This window comes from Vicugna pacos, chromosome 22 (assembly GCF_048564905.1).
Source record: "Vicugna pacos chromosome 22, VicPac4, whole genome shotgun sequence".
Classification (NCBI taxonomy): Eukaryota; Metazoa; Chordata; class Mammalia; order Artiodactyla; family Camelidae; genus Vicugna; species Vicugna pacos.
Window position 1 is genome coordinate 5,118,518 of NC_133008.1, and position 19,604 is coordinate 5,138,121.

The window sequence follows — 19,604 nt, forward strand, 5'->3', positions numbered from 1 at the left end:
TCCCTTTTCCCTCCGCCCTCCTCCTCTCTTCAAATCTCGTTCCTTCGGCAGGGAATCTCGCGAGATATCGAGATCTCATGAATTCTCCCATGAACCACCGCTCTTCCTTTTCCGGTAGGCGGCCTGAGGTGAGTAGGTCTTCGGCTTCTTTCTCCGACGTTTGACTCCTCCGGTAATCGCTGCCATCCTAGACTTGGGGGCGCCGATTTCGAGACCCTCGGGAGGAGGATGCTGGCGGCTACTGATTACTCGCTGGTGGCGATGGCCCTCTGTGCCGGGCGACGTGTCGGATTCCCCAGCCCGGAGCCCCGGCGCCGTCAGGCCTTGGCAGCAGGCAGAGGGGCCCGATGGGCAGGAATGCGGTGGCGGGGTTGTACTGGCAGTCTGTGATCGGTGCCGACTCCGGAGGTCATGTGTTTCGTGGTGAGTGGAGGCCGCGTATGCAGCGCGTTTGTAGCCGCATCCAGAGAAAGTTTGAGGGGTATATGGTCAGGTCCGGTCGAGGCTTTACTCTTTTAAGTTTTTTCAACTTCAACGGCGTTTAACGCAAGTAATAACCTTAAAGTGTGGGAAGAGCGGATTATTTGTGAAGCTGTGAGCAAAGGAGGTTTCTATAGAGGGGGAGCACGTAGGGGACTGTAGTTGGCTTGAGTTGCCAGTGCGTCCAGATGTGAATTGAAACAGACTGTGTTTTCTTCCAGAAGGCAAGAGGGCCGACGAGGTCCGTTTCACTAGTCTGATGTCAGCACTGCTGTAGTCACTGGTAGTTACAAAAGGGAAGAAAACTGGACAGAGAAGGATGGCTGCGATGATGTTGTTTCTTAGGACACCTTTGGATTAATCATGAAAACAATTACTCTCTGAGCAGCCGCGGGGGTAGTACTTAATACTTGTATAAACTATATGCCGTTGTAAACATAGATTAACAGAATGGTTCTTGCTCCCTTTCAGGTGACCTCTAAAAATGGTTCGCTATTCACTTGACCCAGAAAACCCCACAAAATGTAAGTGAACAAGAAACATTCCTTATTTTGGAGCAAGACAATAAGATACTCAATGTTAACCAAAACTTGTTTATTTTCTAGCATGCAAATCAAGAGGTTCAAATCTTCGTGTTCACTTTAAGGTATGTGGATCATAGTTATGCTCTAAAAGAGTTCCGCGAGTTCTTAACCATCCTAAAAAGGGTAGTTGCGATGATGTGTTTCTTAGGACGCCTTTGGATTTACCGTGAAAATAAATCAATTCTGAGCAGCCACCTTTTGGTGGGTAATCAACAGTATATAATGAGCACTTTGATTTAGGATTTGTGGAATTGGGTGAAACTACCTGAGAACCTAGTATACAGACCAAGATCTGGGACATGTAATTGTTTGCAAGATGATGGAGAGCATGTTAATAGTGAATAAATGGTTTTTGGAATCATTTTTCTCCACCTTCAAACCAAGCGTCCTTGGCTCTTAATCACAGATTTTTTTTTCCTCATTGTTTTACCTCACTTCCAAAGAAAGGTTTTAGCTGTTGCTAAATGTTCATATTTTGAAAATCTGATAATGTTTACTTTTTAAATTGAGGTTTCTGAAAATACAGTTAACTCACAGCTTATGTTATTTATACTTAGAACACTCGTGAAACTGCCCAGGCCATTAAGGGTATGCATATCCGAAAAGCCACCAAGTATTTGAAGGACGTCACTTTACAGAAGCAATGTGTGCCGTTTCGTCGTTACAATGGTGGAGTTGGTAGGTGTGCCCAGGTGAGAATTCATAGTTGTCGTTTCAAAAGACAAACTGAGGGAAAGTGGATGGAATAAGAATGGCTACGATCTGCCTTTAATCGGGATCTTGCTCCTGTGATGGCAGTTTTGGACACCTTTGTATTAACCATGAAAAAAAACATGTTCTGAGCAACCTTAATGTTAAAATAAGTCATCTTGATTATAACATTGATTTAAATCGGGAAATAACTAATAGCGTCTCTTTTTTTTTTTTTTTCATTTTCTTAGGCAAAACAGTGGGGCTGGACACAGGGTCGATGGCCCAAAAAGAGTGCTGAGTTTTTACTGCACATGCTCAAAAATGCAGAAAGTAATGCAGAACTTAAGGTACCCAAACCATAAACATCTTTATACATGCAATTTCATTATTCATTTAAAGTTGCTGTTGTCTCGATTTATTTAATGCTACCCATCCTGTAACTCCATTCCTCAGCGACCTTTATGGAGTGCCCTTATAAACAAGGTACATTTCGCACTGAGTTTTGGCAGTTACTTAGATTTAAAGGACACTATCCTACGTGTTTAAAAAATTGCTTGAACAAATAGTTTTAAAAGGTTGCCTTTCAAAATGATTGCATTAAGGCAGGGACTTTAACGGCAGTTTGTGGATTTAAAATAAAGGTATTACCTGGTTTTGTTTCCCCTCCCCTCTTCCCAGGGCTTAGATGTGGATTCACTGGTCATTGAGCACATCCAGGTGAACAAAGCTCCCAAGATGCGGCGCAGGACTTAACAGAGCTCATGGTCGGATCAACCCTTACATGAGCTCTCCCTGCCACATTGAGATGATCCTTACTGAAAAAGAGCAGATTGTTCCTAAACCAGAAGAGGAGGTTGCACAGAAGAAAAAGGTAAATTACTTAGTCTTTGCTGTTTCCTTTGGTGTATTAGAATTAGTGGTTGCTGTGATGACTGACTTAGGACACCTTTGGAATAACCGTGAAAGGAAACTGTTCTGAGCAACCAACTACCTCTTGTAGTCATTTTATTTTGGCTTTCATGGGTCTCCTTTGTTTTGTGACTAATAATGAATAGTAACTTTGTATTTACAGTTTATTAGAACTACATGAATATCTGATGTTCTACCTCACTTACTCTTTACCTGCATTTGAAGTGTCCATAGTCACTTTGAATGCCACATATCCAAAGGGCCCCTTCCCTGCCTCCCCCCAATCTAATAAGCTTGTTTTCAGTTAATGATTACATTTAGTTCTTTAAGTCCGGAACCTGAGGGTGATAATTCACACCTAATGGATTTGACTTCTGTTGATTTTTATCATTAAATATCCTCCATCCTTGCTGTCGCTTAGTCTTAACCATCTCGGCTCCCTGCGTGCAGTTTTGACTCTCCTGCTTACTATAATTTCCTCCCAGCTGCCCATCTCATCTCCCCTTGTCTCTACGCCAAAGGACTCTTAACCTTTATGTTGAAATTTTCAGTTGCTCTTTCGTTGAGATACGACCTCCTTTAAGATGTAGTATGGGTTTCTCCTGGAATCTTAAGCCCTTTTATTTTTTTTCTTTTCCACAGATATCCCAGAAGAAACTGAAGAAACAAAAACTTATGGCCCGGGAATAAATTCAGCAAAAAATAAATGCAAATAAAAGTAAAAGCAGAGTCTTGGTTGTCTTAATTAGTAAATATATTTTAAATGTCATCACAAGATTGATCATATGAGTTTTCTTCTTATTAGAATTAGATTATTCTGTTGCTCTGAACCACTAATTTTGGTTCATAGCATGCTGTTTTGCATCTCAGTGAATTTGTGCATAAAATGGAATATTAGAACATGGGGAAATTTCTGAAACTTTAACACCGACGTTATTGAGATTAAACGCACTGTTAAGTGGCATTTAGTATATTTGGTTCCACATCCATCAGCGCAATGAATTTTAGTTATTTTCAACATCCCAAAGAGGAACCTTGGTAGTGGTTGGCTGTCACTACCCCCTACCCACAATCCAGCCATAGGCAACCAATTTTCTGACTGTACATTTGCCTATTCTGAGCATTTCATAAAAATGAAGTATTAGTATGTGGCCCTTAGTCACTGGCTTTGACTTAGAATAATTTTTTTAGGGTTTATGTTGCAGCATGTACCTGTGTTTCACTGTGGAAGTGTGGAATACCGGTCCTGTTGTTTAGCTATTACAAAGTTTGTGTGGCATGTGTTTTCATTTGAGTGTATACCAAGAGTGGCCCTGCTGGATTAGCTATTTAAACATTTGACGGATTTCCAGGCGTTTCTAAAGCAGCGATATTTACAGTCTGACTAGTAGTGTATGAGGGTTCCAACTCCGCCTTCTCGACTGTTGTTTATGCTAGCGGGTGCGAAGTGTTGCTTTTTGTAAGAGAATACCGCTTAAAGTTGACTTCACTGTTAGTATTACTGTAGTAGAATGGTTAGCTTAGCCACAACTGCACTGGAGAACAGCAGGTAGAGTAGGCCTTCCCGAAGGTGGTGAGCCACTGGCACAGGCGTTATCCTCTCCTGGGTCAGCACCCCGGGTCCTGTCCCGGCAACCGGGCGCCGGGGAAGGCCTGGCCCGCAGGTTTTAAGCCAGCGGCTTCCGCGCCGGCCCGGAAGCCGCCCCCAGTCCCAGCCTGGGCGTCACGGTTACGTCCGGCGCGTCCTCGGGCTGACGCAGGCGCACCTTTGTCGGCCCTTGTGCCCATTGGCGCGGCTGCGGCACGTCCCTCCGCGTCCCTCACTCTAGAAGCGCGGACATTTCCGCTGGTGGTGGTCGCGGGTGAGCGGGGCCCCGGGGGCCGAGGCTGTGGCTGGGGCTTCGGGGCGGACGGGGGCTCGGCGCTGTGGAGACGCGCTAAGCAGCCTGCGGGGTGCGCGGTTCTCCAGCGCTCTGGCCTCGCGGCCCGCCGGCCGTCACAGTCCACCGCTGCCCGCACCCGCGGAGCCCCTGCCCCTGCCCCTGCCCTCCTCGCCGTTTTCCTCCCCTGCGTCCGCGTCCACCCCTCTTCTGCGTCCGATCCGTCTCTCCTTTCCTCAGGATCCGCTCTCTGGCCTGAATTGTCGGTATCACTTCTCTGTTATTGTCACCACCATTTGCCCTTGTTCTATCTTTTCAGCCCTTGTCTTTGACTCAGCCTGTCCCGCTCTCTTCTGTCTCCAGTAAATAATACGCCGGACTGGGTTGCTTAAGGAGGTGGCATTTCCCCCGCTACCCCTGCCCAAGTTTTGATGGAGCCTCCGCCTTTTCCTATTCCATTGTAGTGGACTAAGGCAGATGAAAGAAATTTCTCTCCTCCAGCAGTTTCAATCCATTTTTCTTGCTCTATTGTAATATCCGAGAATTGGCTTGGAGAGAATTTAAAAAATCGTGATTTTTTTTTTAATCAATATGTCATAGCCGCCTTCTAGACCGTTCTAAGCCATAATTTGACAAAAGTAATTAGTGATATTTTTTCTTGAGAATTCACTTAAAACACAATTTCAAGTAGCTAAAAACTTAAATCTTTACAATGGAGGGATTGACAGTCTTAATAGTCTAGTGCTCGGTGGTATTGCCTGTTGTATTGAAGGATTTGGTTGGTTTTGAAAGTTTGGTAGAAAGTGGAATGATGATGATCATGATTTTGGAAGGGAAAAGGCAAGAGCATTGAGCTAGGAAACCAGTTTTAGGAATTCTGGTCTTAGCCAGCTCTAACTACTGGTTGCCTTTGTGTGGGCTTTGAACAGTTTATTACTTTTGGGTCCTTGATGATTAGAAATTAATCCTTGGGTTTTTGGGGTTTTTTCCCTTTTAGTAACAACATTTAACGTTAACGTATGCACTGTTCTGAGCTTTGTATTCCTATGAATTTATCTAGTCCACACTACATCCCTCTGAGATAGGTACTATTTATTATTGTCTTCACATTAGACATGAGAGCACTACAGCAAAGACTGGTTAAATGATTTGCCCAAGAACACTATGTTGAAAATAGTGAAAGCAGGTCTCAAGTTCAGGCAGCTGCTTGAGTATTAGGCTGTGGTACTCATAAGACCTGAACCAGGCCACCTTTTAAGTCTCTTCTGATCAGATTCTACATGTCCAATAGCCAAGAATAATAATTCTTTGAAAAAGACCCTCCCCCTTCTCCTGCCAGTTTGGCTTATTGTAATCAGAAAATACGTTCTTTAAAATTTTGAAACAAAATGCTTTGATAAATTCTTACACTGTTTTATTAAATTTGACTAGAGGACTGTTTTTAAAGAATCCAGTTATGAATTCTTTATAAAATAGCTGGTCATTCCTTGATGTACGTTTATATTTGTTTACAGGTCTTGTAATTCATTTCAAAGCCACATTCAGATTGGATTATTTATACCACTCTTCACTTGTAAATAATTTTGAATTGCTTTAGTGTAACAGTGCTTATTCATTTGTCAGCAAATACTACTTAATTTACAGTGTTTTGAAAATAAGAAAATTTAACATTCTTAATTTTTAGCCTTATGCACTGTTCTGAAGCTTCTGAGTTTTTAAGGCCTCTGCTAAGGGATTAAAAACTCTTGTCAATTTAAGAGGTCCATGGTTTGATAGTATATTATGGAAGTAATATTTGTTCTTTTTCAAGAAATTGCTGATTTTGAGAAATTCGAAGACAGTTTCTAATCATCAAGGAAATTTAGGTGTTAATGTTTGGAAATGGACAATTTACTTATACAAATAACAATACTAAATTAAAATTTTTTATTACTCAGTATACCTTAATTGCTATTAAAAAAGGAAAAGCAAATATATCAAGGGAGAGTTGTTGCCTGGGAGAGGCCAGCCAGTTTGCAGCCTAGAGGTCTTCCAAAGTGGTATCTCATTGAGTTCCATTCAACAAAATTTTCCCTTGGCATTGTAAGTTGTGTAACGAATATTGTCAGTCCCTGAAGGTGGTTGGGCTTTGCAAGTTAAGTCACACTAAACTGGAGTATGTGAAAATTACCAAGTTCCTTAATGTTTTTGTGCCCTCTTTTATTTATCTGTAAATGGAAATGCCAGGGTACTCAACCTCACTGGGTGTTTTAAATGAGTTGATATGTGTTAAGAGCTTGACTGCCTAGCACCCAGCAAATGTTGGTGCTATTCCTTCATATTATCATATTTATGATTGGGGAGCAGTGACTGGAGAGGTTTGGAGGCAGGCACCTCACTATTATTTTCCGGTAGACCACTTATTATTCCTTTACCTTGCAGATAGCAGCATTTTGATTTAATAGACTTGATTTAAGCTAATACTTGTAGTATGATTTAAGTTTTTCCTTCAGTGTAGAAAGTCATTTCAAATATCTTAATCTAGGTGAATTCCTTCAGTCATTTGATCTAATTTGTTTTTTCTTCACGTTTATTGGCAGTCCAAGAGCTCAAGCCTGGGACAATGGTGTGCATTCCCTGCATTGTCATTCCAGTTTTGCCCTGGGTCTACAAAAAATTTCTGGAGCCATATATATACCCGCTGATTTCCCCTTTTGTTAGTTGTATATGGCCTAGGAAAGCTGTACGAGAATCCAACGATAAAAGTAAAGGCAAAGTAGACTATAAGGTAAGAACGTTAAAATGCCTTGAATGAGCGGGGGGTTGCAGGGGCTGGGGTACAGGGTAAAATACTTGGCTTTTGGGAATGCAAGTTCTTCAGACAAAACCTTCATTAATGTGTCTACATTTCCTTCTTTTTTAAAATAGAGATTTGGGGTTTTTTATTTAAACAGTTAACATTTGTTTAAACTAAGGTTTTAAACTAGACCTCTGATTTATGAGTTTGCTCTTTGCTTTATAGCCAAGATAATAACCAGTATTTCCTGGCTGGTAAGAGTAATGCTAAATAGTTAATAGAAGACAAGAGATGATACTAAAATAAGCCAGTTTCACTGATTGATAACTTTAATGAGATACTTAATTGGTAGGATCATAGAGTATTTTTTTTAAACAATAAGTTATTTTTTTTAATGAATAGGCAATTTAGTTGTCTTTTAGCAATGGTGCTTGTCAAATTCAACTTTGGTTTTGTTCAGCTGCACAAATTTAGCCATCCTGCATGTTTCTGGAAGTTCTATCATTCTGGACTTCGTTGTCTGTTTTTAAAGAGAATATCTCTTATAGTGTCTGTCTTTTAAATATTATTATATTATTACAACTAATATCTAAAATGATTTTTCATTTCAGGGTGCAGACATAAATGGGTTACCAACAAGAGGACCAACAGAAATCTCTGAGAAAAAGAAAGGCTAAAGTGATTGTCCTAAAGGATCTCATTGTTTTAAAAATGGACCTGATGATATGAAGCACCTTCCTTGTAATTGTCTCCGATCTTTTTCTCAGACCAGAATTCAGGGTAGATAATTTAGATATTTACCTGACACTACTCTGGTATTTGTATTTGAAATGTAGTTAGTTATATTTAATTATCTCATTCCTGAGTTCCTTTTTCATTAAAGTAGCTTTCATTGCTTTTATTGCAGTTATTAAAATATGAATAAATAGAACGTTTGTGCCTGTAGACATTGTTACTTAATCAATGCCTAAAAATCCTTGGGCCTCTACCTTTTTTTCAAGTTCTTCAAATTTGAGGAGTACAATTTTACTGTGAAACAGTGCAGTGAGACTGTGCTATGAAATGAAAGGTAGTTTTTGGAGATAATGAAACATAAAGATGTAATTACTGTCCAAGTCAGTGGAGCAGCTTATCTGAGAGAGTAGTAATTACTGTTTATTGCTCTGAGGAAGACAGAAAAGACAGGGAACTAGGGGAAACTTCTCTGAAAAATGGAACATCTTTTACGTAAATGTTTAGTGTATATTATAAAATTCTAATCCTTGTCACATTCCTTTCCTCCTACAAATGTATTAAACATTCAGTTTAGCTTGTGGTTCTTTTTCCTTTTAATATTTAAATGTTTAAAAGGAAGGGTTTTCTTGTTTTTTGTTTTTTGTTTTTACCACATCAGAAAGCAGTATTATAATGGTGTGATGGCACTCAGGTAGTTATAGGACAACAATATTTTCTTTTTTTTTAAAGAGTAGATTATATCAATTATTTTGTATCAATTATTTTGTTGCATAACAAGATGCTCTAAAATTAGTGGTTCTCAACCAGAGTGACGTGACTGAGCAGTTCTCACCTGGTCTGGGCCTCTCTACTTGGTCTTTCACCCCTAGACTTCTTCAATACGTAAATATTCAAAGATGATGAGACATACCTTTATATAATATTTATTCTCTCTGAAGCAAAGAGAGATTAGAAGGGACTCCTCCCCTTGGGTCCCCAGTGAAGTCCTAGGTCCTAACCAAGGCTTTGTTAAGCTATGTATGTGTCTGGTCAAGTCATTGATCCACCTAGGACTTCATTTGATTCAAATGAATGTGTTTCAGCTTCTCTGCCCTAGCCCACCTGAGGGATAAATTCCCTTTAGCGACTAAATCCAGTTGATCTAGTTCTTTTTTTTAAGATATAAATACTATTATGAAAATAGCAGACGTTCATAGTAAAACAATATAAGAGCAAGTGAAGTGAAAAGTTAATGTTTTTTTTCTACTCTCATTCCCTTATTCTAGCTCCACAGGTATAACCAGTGTTAGCTTTCTTTTTTACCCCAGTGTTAGCTTTTCATACAGCCTTCTAGCAACTTTTTTAAAATTAGTTTTTATTAAATACATCATTTTAAAAAATCAAATAATATTGCAAGGTTTGTAATGTCCCTAATCCCTTAGTTTCCAAAGGCTTTCCTCTGGGGAAGGCACAGCTCAAGTGGTAGAGCACATGTTCATGCATAAGGTCCTGGGTTCAATCCCCAGTGCCTCCTCCAAGAATAAATAAATAAACCTAATTACCTCCCCCCACCAAAAAAAAAAAATACCAAAGGCTTTACTCACTCAGCTATTGTTTTTGTCTTATGATTTATCTCCATATTTCTAAATGATACATAGATAGCTGTAGTTTTTAGAGATACCAACTTTAAATATTATTGACTTCTGCCATGATTGAGATACAGCTGTCTTACAGTATTTCCCTCTCCTTCTCCCATACGTCTTCCAAATGTTTTTGTAAATTTTGGTTAAGTCCTTGATCAGTGTGTATATATATCATCATGAGTGTTCCAGAAGTCTTTCATTTGCCCCTCCAGATCTCTGCTCCCTTCACCCTGCTCTCCTGCTCAAGAAAGATGTATGGACTACTACAGCTGGGACCTCTGGGTTCTGTTGGGTTTGGCCAGTGAGATCTGCAGCAGGAGATGGGAGGGAGGGAAGGAGCCAGGTCAAGGTATTTATTCCCTTGGCTCCTTCCCTTCAAGGCCTCTTCAGGCCAGGTGTGTTCCTGAGCCAAAAGTCACTACCTCCAGGTGGCCAAGTCCACATGACTCCTTTCAGTTTCCACTAACCTCTCCCTCTCCTTGCCCTTCTGGGGCTCAGGGTGATAGCATCTATGACTACTTGCTCGGCGCCACGTCTTTATCTCGAGGGTGCCATCTGCGTCTTGCTGGGACACTGGTAGGATGAGCATGTGAACACTGGTCACTACATAGATTGTGAGTATAGTGCTTTTGAGTTTCCCTTCACATAAAGCATTGCTTCCTGCAGTTACTCCCCTTTCTCCTGGTACACTCCCTCCGTTGGCTAGTTGTCGCCCAGGCCTGGTGCACAGCGACAGTCTTGGGGACTTTCCTCTCCCTCTCCCCTGTAGGATCTCCTGTATCCTGGATCTCACGTCTTCCTCTTTCTTAGTTTACTTCCTCAGTTTTTCTAATTCAATACTCTTAAGTGGTTAAAATGGATGTTTTTGCTAAGTGATCCCCCAGATCATTCCAGTTCACTTAAACCTACTTTCTGAGAATTACTGGTCTTCTAAGGCCTTTTCTACTTCTAGCAGTCTCCCACTGGAGCACTGGTTCCCGGTCTTGTATTTTACGTACTGGGAAAAAAAATATTTTTTTTTAGTTGAGGGGACTGATACACAGTTGTCGACTTTTTGTTTTGCCAAACAAGAATATATTTAAAGCTGTGATTTATTATCACCATTATTTCATTTAAAAAAAGCCATTTTTGATACCAAGAGTGAAGAGGAACATAGAATAGGGGATAACAATAGCCCATCAGTGTGAATACGTTTATAAAAGTTAGCTATTTTTATGAAAAATTCAGTTTTCTCCATGTTTTTCTTTTTATGGTTGGTGAAAACTTTTATCACCTGTCCTTGGACCTGATTTGGTAACCACTATTCTATACCACACAAGTGTTCTCTTGCCTCATAATACCAATCCTAACAGATACAGATAATCTATATTTCAGGGTTGCTTTCCTAGTAGAGAACAAGAAGAGATGGAGTCTGGAATTGAACAGGAAGAGAGATGCTTGAGCCCCAGGGAGTATCTTTCTGTGCTCTGACTGGACAACAAACAAATACCTAAGTAGTTCCTCTCTACCTGTGATTCTAAATCTCCATCAATTAATCAAAATATCTCATACTGACCCATGACTTTTGTAACATGCTTTTTAGTCACATTGCTTATTATTATTGTTGACCCCAAACTGCTATCTATGCCTCTTAAGTAGCTTTTAGTTCTTTCTTCTCCTCTCCATTTCTATGTCCTCAGTTTCAGTTTTTTAACTGTTTATCTTAACTACTTCAGTGATTATTTTTTCTCTTCCTTATCCCACATCTAGATTTTGAAGTAGCAAATGGGGGTGGACATGTCCAAATCATGCTTGTGATGATGATGGGAACCAGTTTGGATCCCACTGTCTACCTGTCCTGAAGGTGTTGATCAATTTTTGCTGATTTCTTTGGCCTATTTAGTGTTCATTATGTCTCTTTTCTATCCTCTATTTTATATCTCGATTGCTTTTATTTTTTATGTGCAAAAATGTATTTAATTGTTATTCTTTAATAAGCATGGACTGCTGCTCTCACCCTCAAACAGAACATGTCTTTGTGGACTGATGCTGTGCCTCATCCCAGAATTCATCTTTTTCACTTAATAAGTACACAGGCTTTTCACCCCAGTTCTGCTAAGGCACTATATTCAGTCCCAGTTCACACAGTTTTCAGTTTCTGAATATGAAGGCAAGTGAAAGCATCTTCAAATAGAAGACCAGGAGAAGTCAAAAAAGAAAAAAGAAAAAAATCTCTGATTGGGAGCATAAAAAGTTTACAAACACCTGAACAAGTCAAACCACAGACTGCATCTTGGAAAAATGTAATGATGGGAAATTTCCAAGCCCTGAGGGGAACTGAGAGGCAATTCTGCAGGTTTATGGCCTCTTGGGAATTTCCAATTAGAAGTCAAGGAGGAAACTTTTGCTTCTTTATTTATTTTTTCCTGGAGACCATGTTGAAGACAGTGCTTGAGAAGCAGCAGGGAAAATTCTCAACCTCATCTGCCAGAGTTGCCCTTCCTCCCGCTCTTAGTTGTAGAAGTAAGACTTGGGCCCATACTTCATGTTTTGACCAGCTAGAGGATGGACTTTCCTATAGAGAATAAGAGATTGTCATTACCAGAATTCTCAAGGAACAGAGACATGGTGAGATTTGTAACTCACATTTTTGCATATTCAGAAAGGATTTTAAATTGGGATGTAGTACTTGAAAGTATGGGTATCGTGATGCAGGCTACCAGGTTTAAGGCAGGCTAGGGTCTGTCATGTAACTGTGCACACGTGGGCCAGCTGTACAAATTTGTTTGCGCTCAGAGGGTTTATTTTTTAATGGAGATTATATGTTAACAAGGCCAAAGGATTTGGAAACAATACATACAGAGTTAATTGGACAACACTTGATGCAACTTAAGTGCTCAATAATTAGCAGCTATTTGAATGCAAACATTTTTTGGAGGGCTAGGAGTACCTTTTCAAGTCTAAAAATTAGACCTATCTTCAGTTTTTCATCTTCAAATTAAACCCACATAACTATGAAATGCAGCAAATGAATCATTGTGTCATAGGTAGTCAATAGCATGTTTTTGTTACTTTATATATTCTCATTTATCCTTCATCCTCTAACATGGTCCTTTGTCTTGGTGTTTTAGGTTAAAAAGTGGAATTTTTGAGGCTATATGAATAATATCATCATAGAAGCAATGTAACTCAAGTGCCGTTTACCATTTAGACTTATTGATATGCAATATAGCACTTAATATTCCCACAAAAAACTGCTAAAAGTGGCCCAGGGAAGGACATGAAAGGTAAGATGGAGTGTCTTACTCAAGTCCCAGAGTATAGTCTTCTGATTTTAAATTTGCCCATTTAATTTTCCCCACGTGCACTTGATATCACAAATAGCATTTGACTTCTGCTTCAGAACTGTTCAGGCTATTTAAACGGGTGAAGTTCTCAACTGCTTTAGTGCTAGTTGTCATGGTTTTGTCTCTCCTGAAATGAGCTAAGTCACTAAGACAACAGATGGAAAGAAGGCTCAGGCATCCATCAGGAAGGACACAGGTGGAAACCTAGACAATTAGTTTTTTTCCAAATTCCAGAAATAGTAAGAGTATAAAAGTTGAGACATTTAGATAAATCAGCAGAGCAATACTGAGGGGAGAGAAAGGGTCTGAAATCTGAAGAGAACATATTTCTCAGACTATGAAGGAAAGGAATATGCTTAGCTAGACAGAAGAAGAATAAATCTTTTATGAAATAAATAATAATCCTGGATCAAATGTACAGAGGATTTAAGGAACTTATCAGGGAGAGTAATCAGAATGGAGTTTTAAATCTATTCATTTAAAGTTAAAATATAATGAAAAAACACTGCTTATGATGACAACTGTACTACTAATTTCTCATACATTTTTGAATATTATACTTACCATGTAATACTGTATAATTACTATGTAACATACTACATAGTACTATGTAATAGTACAATTATGATGTATATTACATAATATATCAACTTCAAAGTTGAAAGAGGAATTTCTCTATCATTTTCAGAATGATCAATGCTGCAATAGGGTTGTTGCTGAAACAAATGGGAAGGAAACAGTGAGCAGTGGTAAGAGTCAGGAGGCAAAATTTCCAGGGTCACAGATCCAAGACATGGCCCAGAGCCCACAGTTTCTGGTTTGAGGGGACCTGAGCGATCTCCTGTGCAGCTCCAGCATTTAAAGAATATGACTATCAAGAAAGGAAAGACCATGGGGTCTTCAATGAGAGGTACAGACAGAACAAGCTGTTCCACGTAGGAGTATATGAAGTGAAAACTGGTATCAGAGTCAGTACAGAGGATGGGAGGGCTGGGCCCACGGTGCAGCTGTCTGTGGATGGTTTACAGAAGGTAAGCCCTTTCAGTATTAGACTCCGTGTTACGTTAGCATGTTGGCTCCACCTATGCAAATTAATTGCCCTGGGTGGATAATAAAATTACCCTCAAACCTCATCTTTTTCTGAACAAATATTTAGATCGTGAAAAATATGGTGTTGTGTGTTTTAAACTTTTCATGTTAAATTTTTTATAATTATACCAAAATATCTTTTGAAAATTTAAAAATCCCTACCATTTTTACATGTTTACTTCTGATTTTAAAATAATATTAAAATGTCTGAGCAGGGTTATCACAATGTTTTTGTTGTTTTTCTCATTTAGCACGTAAAAATGTCTCACCATCTTTGTCCTTTTATTACTAGTGTCTTACTCATAGCATATTTTGCTACTAGTTTGTAGTAGACTGATTTACATAAACATTTTATCATTCAACATTTTAGATATTTCTGAATTTTTACTATTATAAATGACATCATCTTTCACTAAAAAACTTACACCACCTCATTTTACTTTTAGAACAATTTTTAGGGTTAAGGCTACTAGTATAAGGAATATAAACATGTTTATGATTCTGAAAATAACTGCTAAAACATTTCCTAATAAGATTAAATAAATGAAGCAGCTTCATTACAATTTAGGTTTGATATAATTAAAAATATGATTTAGAAACATACTTTTTTCATATGATAGATTCAATTCTCCAGCTCACTTTGTGTGTATAAACATCCCTGTAAAATCATGCCTATATCAACATTTCACATCTTCCACTCAAATTGTACTTTGCAAACAATGTTCGTAAGAAGTGTCTTGTTTGACTCTCAGGGGCCAGCAGCCTGGACAAGCGTTACTTGCCTATTCTTATTTTATGAGCGAGGACTCAGAGGCTTTGTGGTTTCTTCAATGACACATAATCACTACATTTTTGGTATCAGGAACTGAACAATTATGATATTATTTTAAATTAGCTTTTTATTTGGGAGTCATTTTAGATTAATAGAAAAGTTGCAAGCTATTATAGAGGGTTCTGATTTCACCTCCTCAGTTATTTTCCCCTCATATTCATCACCCAACATTACCAGGAGTATATTTATGAAAACTATGACATGAACATTGATACATTACTCTTAATGAAACACCAGATTTTATCCATATTTTACTAATTTTTCCACTACTGTCCCTTTTCTGTTCTAGGATTCAATCCAGGACAACAAAATGCATTTAGGATAATTACCTTTTAAATTATTCCAAATCAATAGACTTACCATATGACCCAGGAATCCCACTCCTGGGCTTGTATCCAGAAGGAAATCTACTTCAGGATGACACCTGCACCCCAATGTTCATAGCAGCACTATTTACAATAGCCAAAACATGGAAACAGCCTAAATGTCCATCAACAGGTGACTGGATAAAGAAGATGTGGTATATTTATACAATGGAATACTACTCAGCCATAAAAACCGACAACATAATGCCATTTGCAGCAACATGGATGCTCCTAGAGAATGTCATTCTAAGTGAAGTAAGCCAGAAAGAGAAAGAAAAATACCATATGAGATCGCTCATATTTGGAATCTAAAAAACAAAAACAAAAACAAACAAACAAACAAAAACAAAGCATAAATACAGGACAGAAATAGACTCATGGACAGAGAATACAGATTTGTGGTTACCGGGGTGGGGGTAGAGGGTGGGAAGGGATAGACTGGGATTTCAAAATTGTAGACTAGATAAACAAGATTACACTGTATAGCACAGGGAAATATACACAAAACGTTATGATAAATCACAGAGAAAAAAATGTGACAATGAGTGTGTATATGTCTATGAATGACTGAAAAATTGTGCTGAACACTGGAATTTGACACAACATTGTAAAGTGATTATAAATCAATAAAAAATGTTAAATAAATAAATAAATAAATAAATAATTCCAAATCAAAACCCTTGTGATCATAAACTCTGAGGACACCATACTCTCCATTGTCAAAGCTTTAACAATAATGTTAGAAATTTCTTTTATCTGAAAAAAAAGAGAGGCTTGATTTGTTTATATTTAATGAGCATTTTGATTCTAAAATAGTGTTTCTCTGAGAAACCCCCCAAGTAAGGAAGTAGAGAGCCTAAGAATTATTTAACTGTTAGATTAATATAGAATCTTGGTTTTCATTTCCAGCCTTCATTCTATTTGATTTTATTTGTAAAATGAAGCTGCCTGAAAAAGAGGTGGACACATGAGGGTCTGAAGGCCACAATCATTTATTTCAGAGATTATTAAAGATATTCAAAAGTGTTGCAGATTTAAACAGTACCATTTATGCATTCTGACCAATAAAATATTTTATATTTGTGAATAAGTCAAAAATGAGTAAAGCTATTTTTCAGCCCTGGCATGGTAAAGCAGAAATTAGGAATAAAAGCATTCTCATTTCCACTCTGTGTCAATTGCTTTGGGGGCTTGTTCTTACCGTTTATAATTTTCTCCAGTGCATCTAAATGCATAAATGGTTTTATGAGCACAGCCTTATCTGATTTTCGCAAGGACTCTCTCAGGAGGCACTATTATTATACGCAGTTCCAGAATAGAATCTGAGTCCTTGAGAATTTTAAGTAACTTTTCTTATCACATAATCTACCTAGTAGAAGAGCCTGGATTTGTACCGAGGTCTCTGTGCACCTGGAGCTGGTGCTCTTCATCATTTCATTCCATCGTCTCTCTTGTTTTGATCTGAGGATAAACTGATAACTGTTGTAACATAGGGTTTGTTTTATAGTCTTGTTTTCTTGACGGCAGTCTGTAGCTGGATATGGAGTTCGTAATGCAAGCACTGTTTAGGAATGTCTGGTGCCCTGGAAACATAATGAAGATGGTTATTTCAAAGTAAACAAATGGACAGATACTACTATACACACTTCTATATTTGTTAGTTTTATTAAAATTTTCAATTATTTTTGTTAGCTGTCATTCATAAAAAACAACTTATTTTTTAATTTTTACAGAAAGCCTAATTATTCTTTCACTTGCCTATTTGTACACACATACATGTCGTTTGATGAATGTCTCTTAAGTGTACAAGTAAGGACACAATCATTCTTCAAAGATGTGTCTTGCTATGAAAAATGAAGTCAAAATTTGGAGTAATAACCTGGATAACTCATGGGAAAACTTTCTGTGGGTAAGGTGTCAGGATTTTTAAGTGAGAGAAAAGTAACTAAAACTGATATGGACATTTTATCAAAAGCAACAGTTTCACATTTTTCAATTTGACCCTCATTATAATCCTGTGAGATGAACAGAAAGGTTATATCTGAACCTCCCTACATTACAATAGTCATAGAAATTTGAGAAACACATTTATCTTGCCAAGCTGTACTTGATCAGACTGGGACATATAGTATAAATAATTAGCAAATAATGGAAGCCTCAAGGCTCTGACTTATATTCACCATACAATTTATATTCCTTACCTATGTGGTTGTTGCCAGTTTGTGTCTGTTAGTAACTGGACCATTACCTTCTGATTCTACATCATTTGCTCAGTGTCCTTCATCAAGAGGCATCATTCAAATGTGAACAAAGGAATCAGAAGTTTTCACCTCTAAAGTGGACGGCAACCCTCCAAAGGCCACCTCTGTTCTAAAGTTCTTGCTAGAAAAAATGTTTGCTTCTTTCCCTGTAGATCCAGTGGAAAGGACTTGGACGTTGGAGCCAGGGGTCCGGGTTAAAATTTGAGACTCAGCACCTGTTATTTCTTTGATTTTTATCTCTTTTAAAAGGCATGAATTTTCTACCAGTAAAATAAAGTACTAAGACCTAACATGGACTGTTTCTTACCCACTAGACCCTGAACAAATGCTTCCTTGCATTATTTAACTTAGTTATAATAACAATACTCATAAGTAGGTATTATTATTTTTTATCAACTTCTCTTTTTGTTTTCAATGAGTGGGAAAAAAACCAACTCAAAGCACGCATCCTTGTGATGTGTTAGGCTATGGCAGAGTGACTTCCCATTGATCTTTCTCTTTTATAAAGAATTGATTAATTAATCTTACAGGCTCAATTCACTTCAGACTTTTAAAAGTCATGGGGGAATAGCCATGATTTCTAAGCATGTCCTTAACTGGGTGCTATTTCTTCTTCTATTTGCAGATAAGGACGTTTCCTGGTCAGGGAGGGCGTGCAGGTCATCCCCGCTCCCATTCCAAGCACATGGCAGCTGTAATTAATAAACTGCCTTCCTCCTTTCCAGAAAAGTTGGATGTGATTTCAGAATCCTTCTTCCAGTTCACTCCAGGAAACCACTACTACATGATCAGAGTTAACAGTTGAGATAAAAAAATACATTTCTCATCCCTATCGCATTGGATCGCCATCCTTCCCCTATTCTGAAGCTCTGACGATCTTAAAGTATTTAATAATTCATCCCTATCCTTCCTGACATCCCATTGCTGCCTTAAAACTTTCTTTTGTTGTTGTTGTTGTCAATGACAAGAGAAGCACAAGTACATTAGATAATCTTTCACATGGATGAACAAACTCATTGACTATGGTAATTCCATGAACTGGTATAAGACATTTTTCTTTCTCATAATTGTAGGTTCTACATGCTCACTGTAGTAGCTTTCACCCTCTTCTTGAAAATCATGCAAAACCAAAGCTTTGTAACTGAGTTTGTCCTCCTGGGGCTTTCACAGAATCCAAATATACAGAAACTAATATTTGTTGTGTTTTTGTTCGGCTACATCACAACTATCGGGGGCAACTTGCTAATGGTGGTGACCATCAGTTGCAGCCCAGCACTCCTGGGCTCCCCCATGTACTTCTTCTTGGCTTTTCTGTCCGTCATGGGTGCATGCTTCTCCTCCGCCATTGCCCCAAAGATGATCGTGGACTCTCTCTCTGAGAGGAAAACCATCTCCTTTGAAGGATGCATGACCCACCTCTTTGCTGAGCACTTCTTTGCTGGAGCAGAGGTGACTGTCCTCACGGCCATGGCCTATGACCGCTATGTGGCCATCTGCAAACCCCTGCACTACTCTTCTATCATGAGCCAGAGGCTCTGCGGCATTCTGACAGGGGCAGCCTGGACAGGGGGCTTCCTGCATTCCATGATACAAATTCTCTTCACTTTCCAGCTGCCCTTCTGTGGCCCCAATGTCATTGATCACTTCATGTGTGACTTATACCCATTACTGGAGCTAGTCTGCACTGACACTCACATCTTTGGCCTTTTGGTGGTTGCCAACAGTGGGTTCATCTGCATCCTTATCTTCTCCTTGTTGCTCGTCTCCTATGGGGTCTTCTTGCTCTCTCTGAGAACCCGTAGTACTGAAGGGCAGCAGAGAGCTCTCTCTACCTGTGGATCTCACATTGCTGTTGTGGTTTTTTTCTTTGTCCCATGCATATTTGTGTATGCACAACCTCCATCTGCTTTCTCCTTTGACAAAATAGTAGCCATATTTTACACCATCCTAACTCCCTTGCTCAATCCTTTGATTTACACATTCAGGAATAAGGAAGTGAAAAATGCCATGAGGAAAGTGTGGAACAGAATAATAGTGGCTAATGAAAAGTAA

At 38.8% G+C, this 19,604-nt stretch overlaps 2 protein-coding genes, 1 long non-coding RNA gene, 4 other non-coding genes and 1 pseudogene across 8 annotated transcripts; all 8 read left to right on the forward strand.

The window, feature by feature from the left end:
• The first annotated feature begins 231 nt into the window (after positions 1 to 231).
• LOC140688391 (large ribosomal subunit protein uL22-like) lies at positions 232 to 3,441 on the forward strand (annotated as a pseudogene).
• On the forward strand, positions 804 to 869 carry LOC116279818 (small nucleolar RNA SNORD58). Its single transcript, XR_004189112.1, has one exon. It is a non-coding gene; the product is annotated as a small nucleolar RNA SNORD58 (small nucleolar RNA).
• LOC116279817 (small nucleolar RNA SNORD58) lies at positions 1,192 to 1,256 on the forward strand. The gene has a single exon (XR_004189111.2). It is a non-coding gene; the product is annotated as a small nucleolar RNA SNORD58 (small nucleolar RNA).
• On the forward strand, positions 1,845 to 1,911 carry LOC140688549 (small nucleolar RNA SNORD58). Its single transcript, XR_012063285.1, has one exon. It is a non-coding gene; the product is annotated as a small nucleolar RNA SNORD58 (small nucleolar RNA).
• LOC116279816 (small nucleolar RNA SNORD58) lies at positions 2,678 to 2,741 on the forward strand. Its single transcript, XR_004189110.1, has one exon. It is a non-coding gene; the product is annotated as a small nucleolar RNA SNORD58 (small nucleolar RNA).
• Positions 3,442 to 4,403: 962 nt separating the features above from the next.
• On the forward strand, positions 4,404 to 8,253 carry LOC140688392 (UPF0729 protein C18orf32 homolog). Of its 2 annotated transcripts, none has more exons than XM_072947073.1 (3): positions 4,404 to 4,528; positions 7,126 to 7,313; positions 7,934 to 8,253. In XM_072947073.1, the coding sequence occupies exons 2-3, from the start codon at positions 7,149 to 7,151 to the stop codon at positions 7,997 to 7,999; spliced, it is 231 nt and encodes a 76-aa protein (XP_072803174.1). In that variant the 5' UTR covers positions 4,404 to 4,528; positions 7,126 to 7,148; the 3' UTR covers positions 8,000 to 8,253. The 2 variants fall into 2 exon arrangements, with proteins under 2 accessions (XP_072803174.1, XP_072803175.1); XM_072947074.1 differs by lacking the exon at positions 4,404 to 4,528 and adding an exon at positions 4,555 to 4,808.
• Positions 8,254 to 11,353: 3,100 nt separating this feature from the next.
• LOC140688393 (uncharacterized) lies at positions 11,354 to 15,350 on the forward strand. Its single transcript, XR_012063036.1, has 3 exons — positions 11,354 to 11,522; positions 12,790 to 12,945; positions 15,216 to 15,350. It is a non-coding gene; the product is annotated as an uncharacterized lncRNA (long non-coding RNA).
• Positions 15,351 to 18,671: 3,321 nt separating this feature from the next.
• On the forward strand, positions 18,672 to 19,604 carry LOC140688328 (olfactory receptor 4C15-like). The gene has a single exon (XM_072946952.1). It carries the CDS (start codon positions 18,672 to 18,674, stop codon positions 19,602 to 19,604), a length of 933 nt encoding a protein of 310 aa, XP_072803053.1.

Coding starts and splice junctions, on each gene's coding strand:
- LOC140688392 (XM_072947073.1), top strand. CDS start 7,149: ATGGTGTGCATTCCCTGCATTGTCATTCCAGTTTTGCCCTGGGTCTAC. Junction 7,314..7,933: donor AAGGCAAAGTAGACTATAAG/GTAAGAACGTTA, acceptor TTTTCATTTCAG/GGTGCAGACATAAATGGGTT.
- LOC140688328 (XM_072946952.1), top strand. CDS start 18,672: ATGCAAAACCAAAGCTTTGTAACTGAGTTTGTCCTCCTGGGGCTTTCA.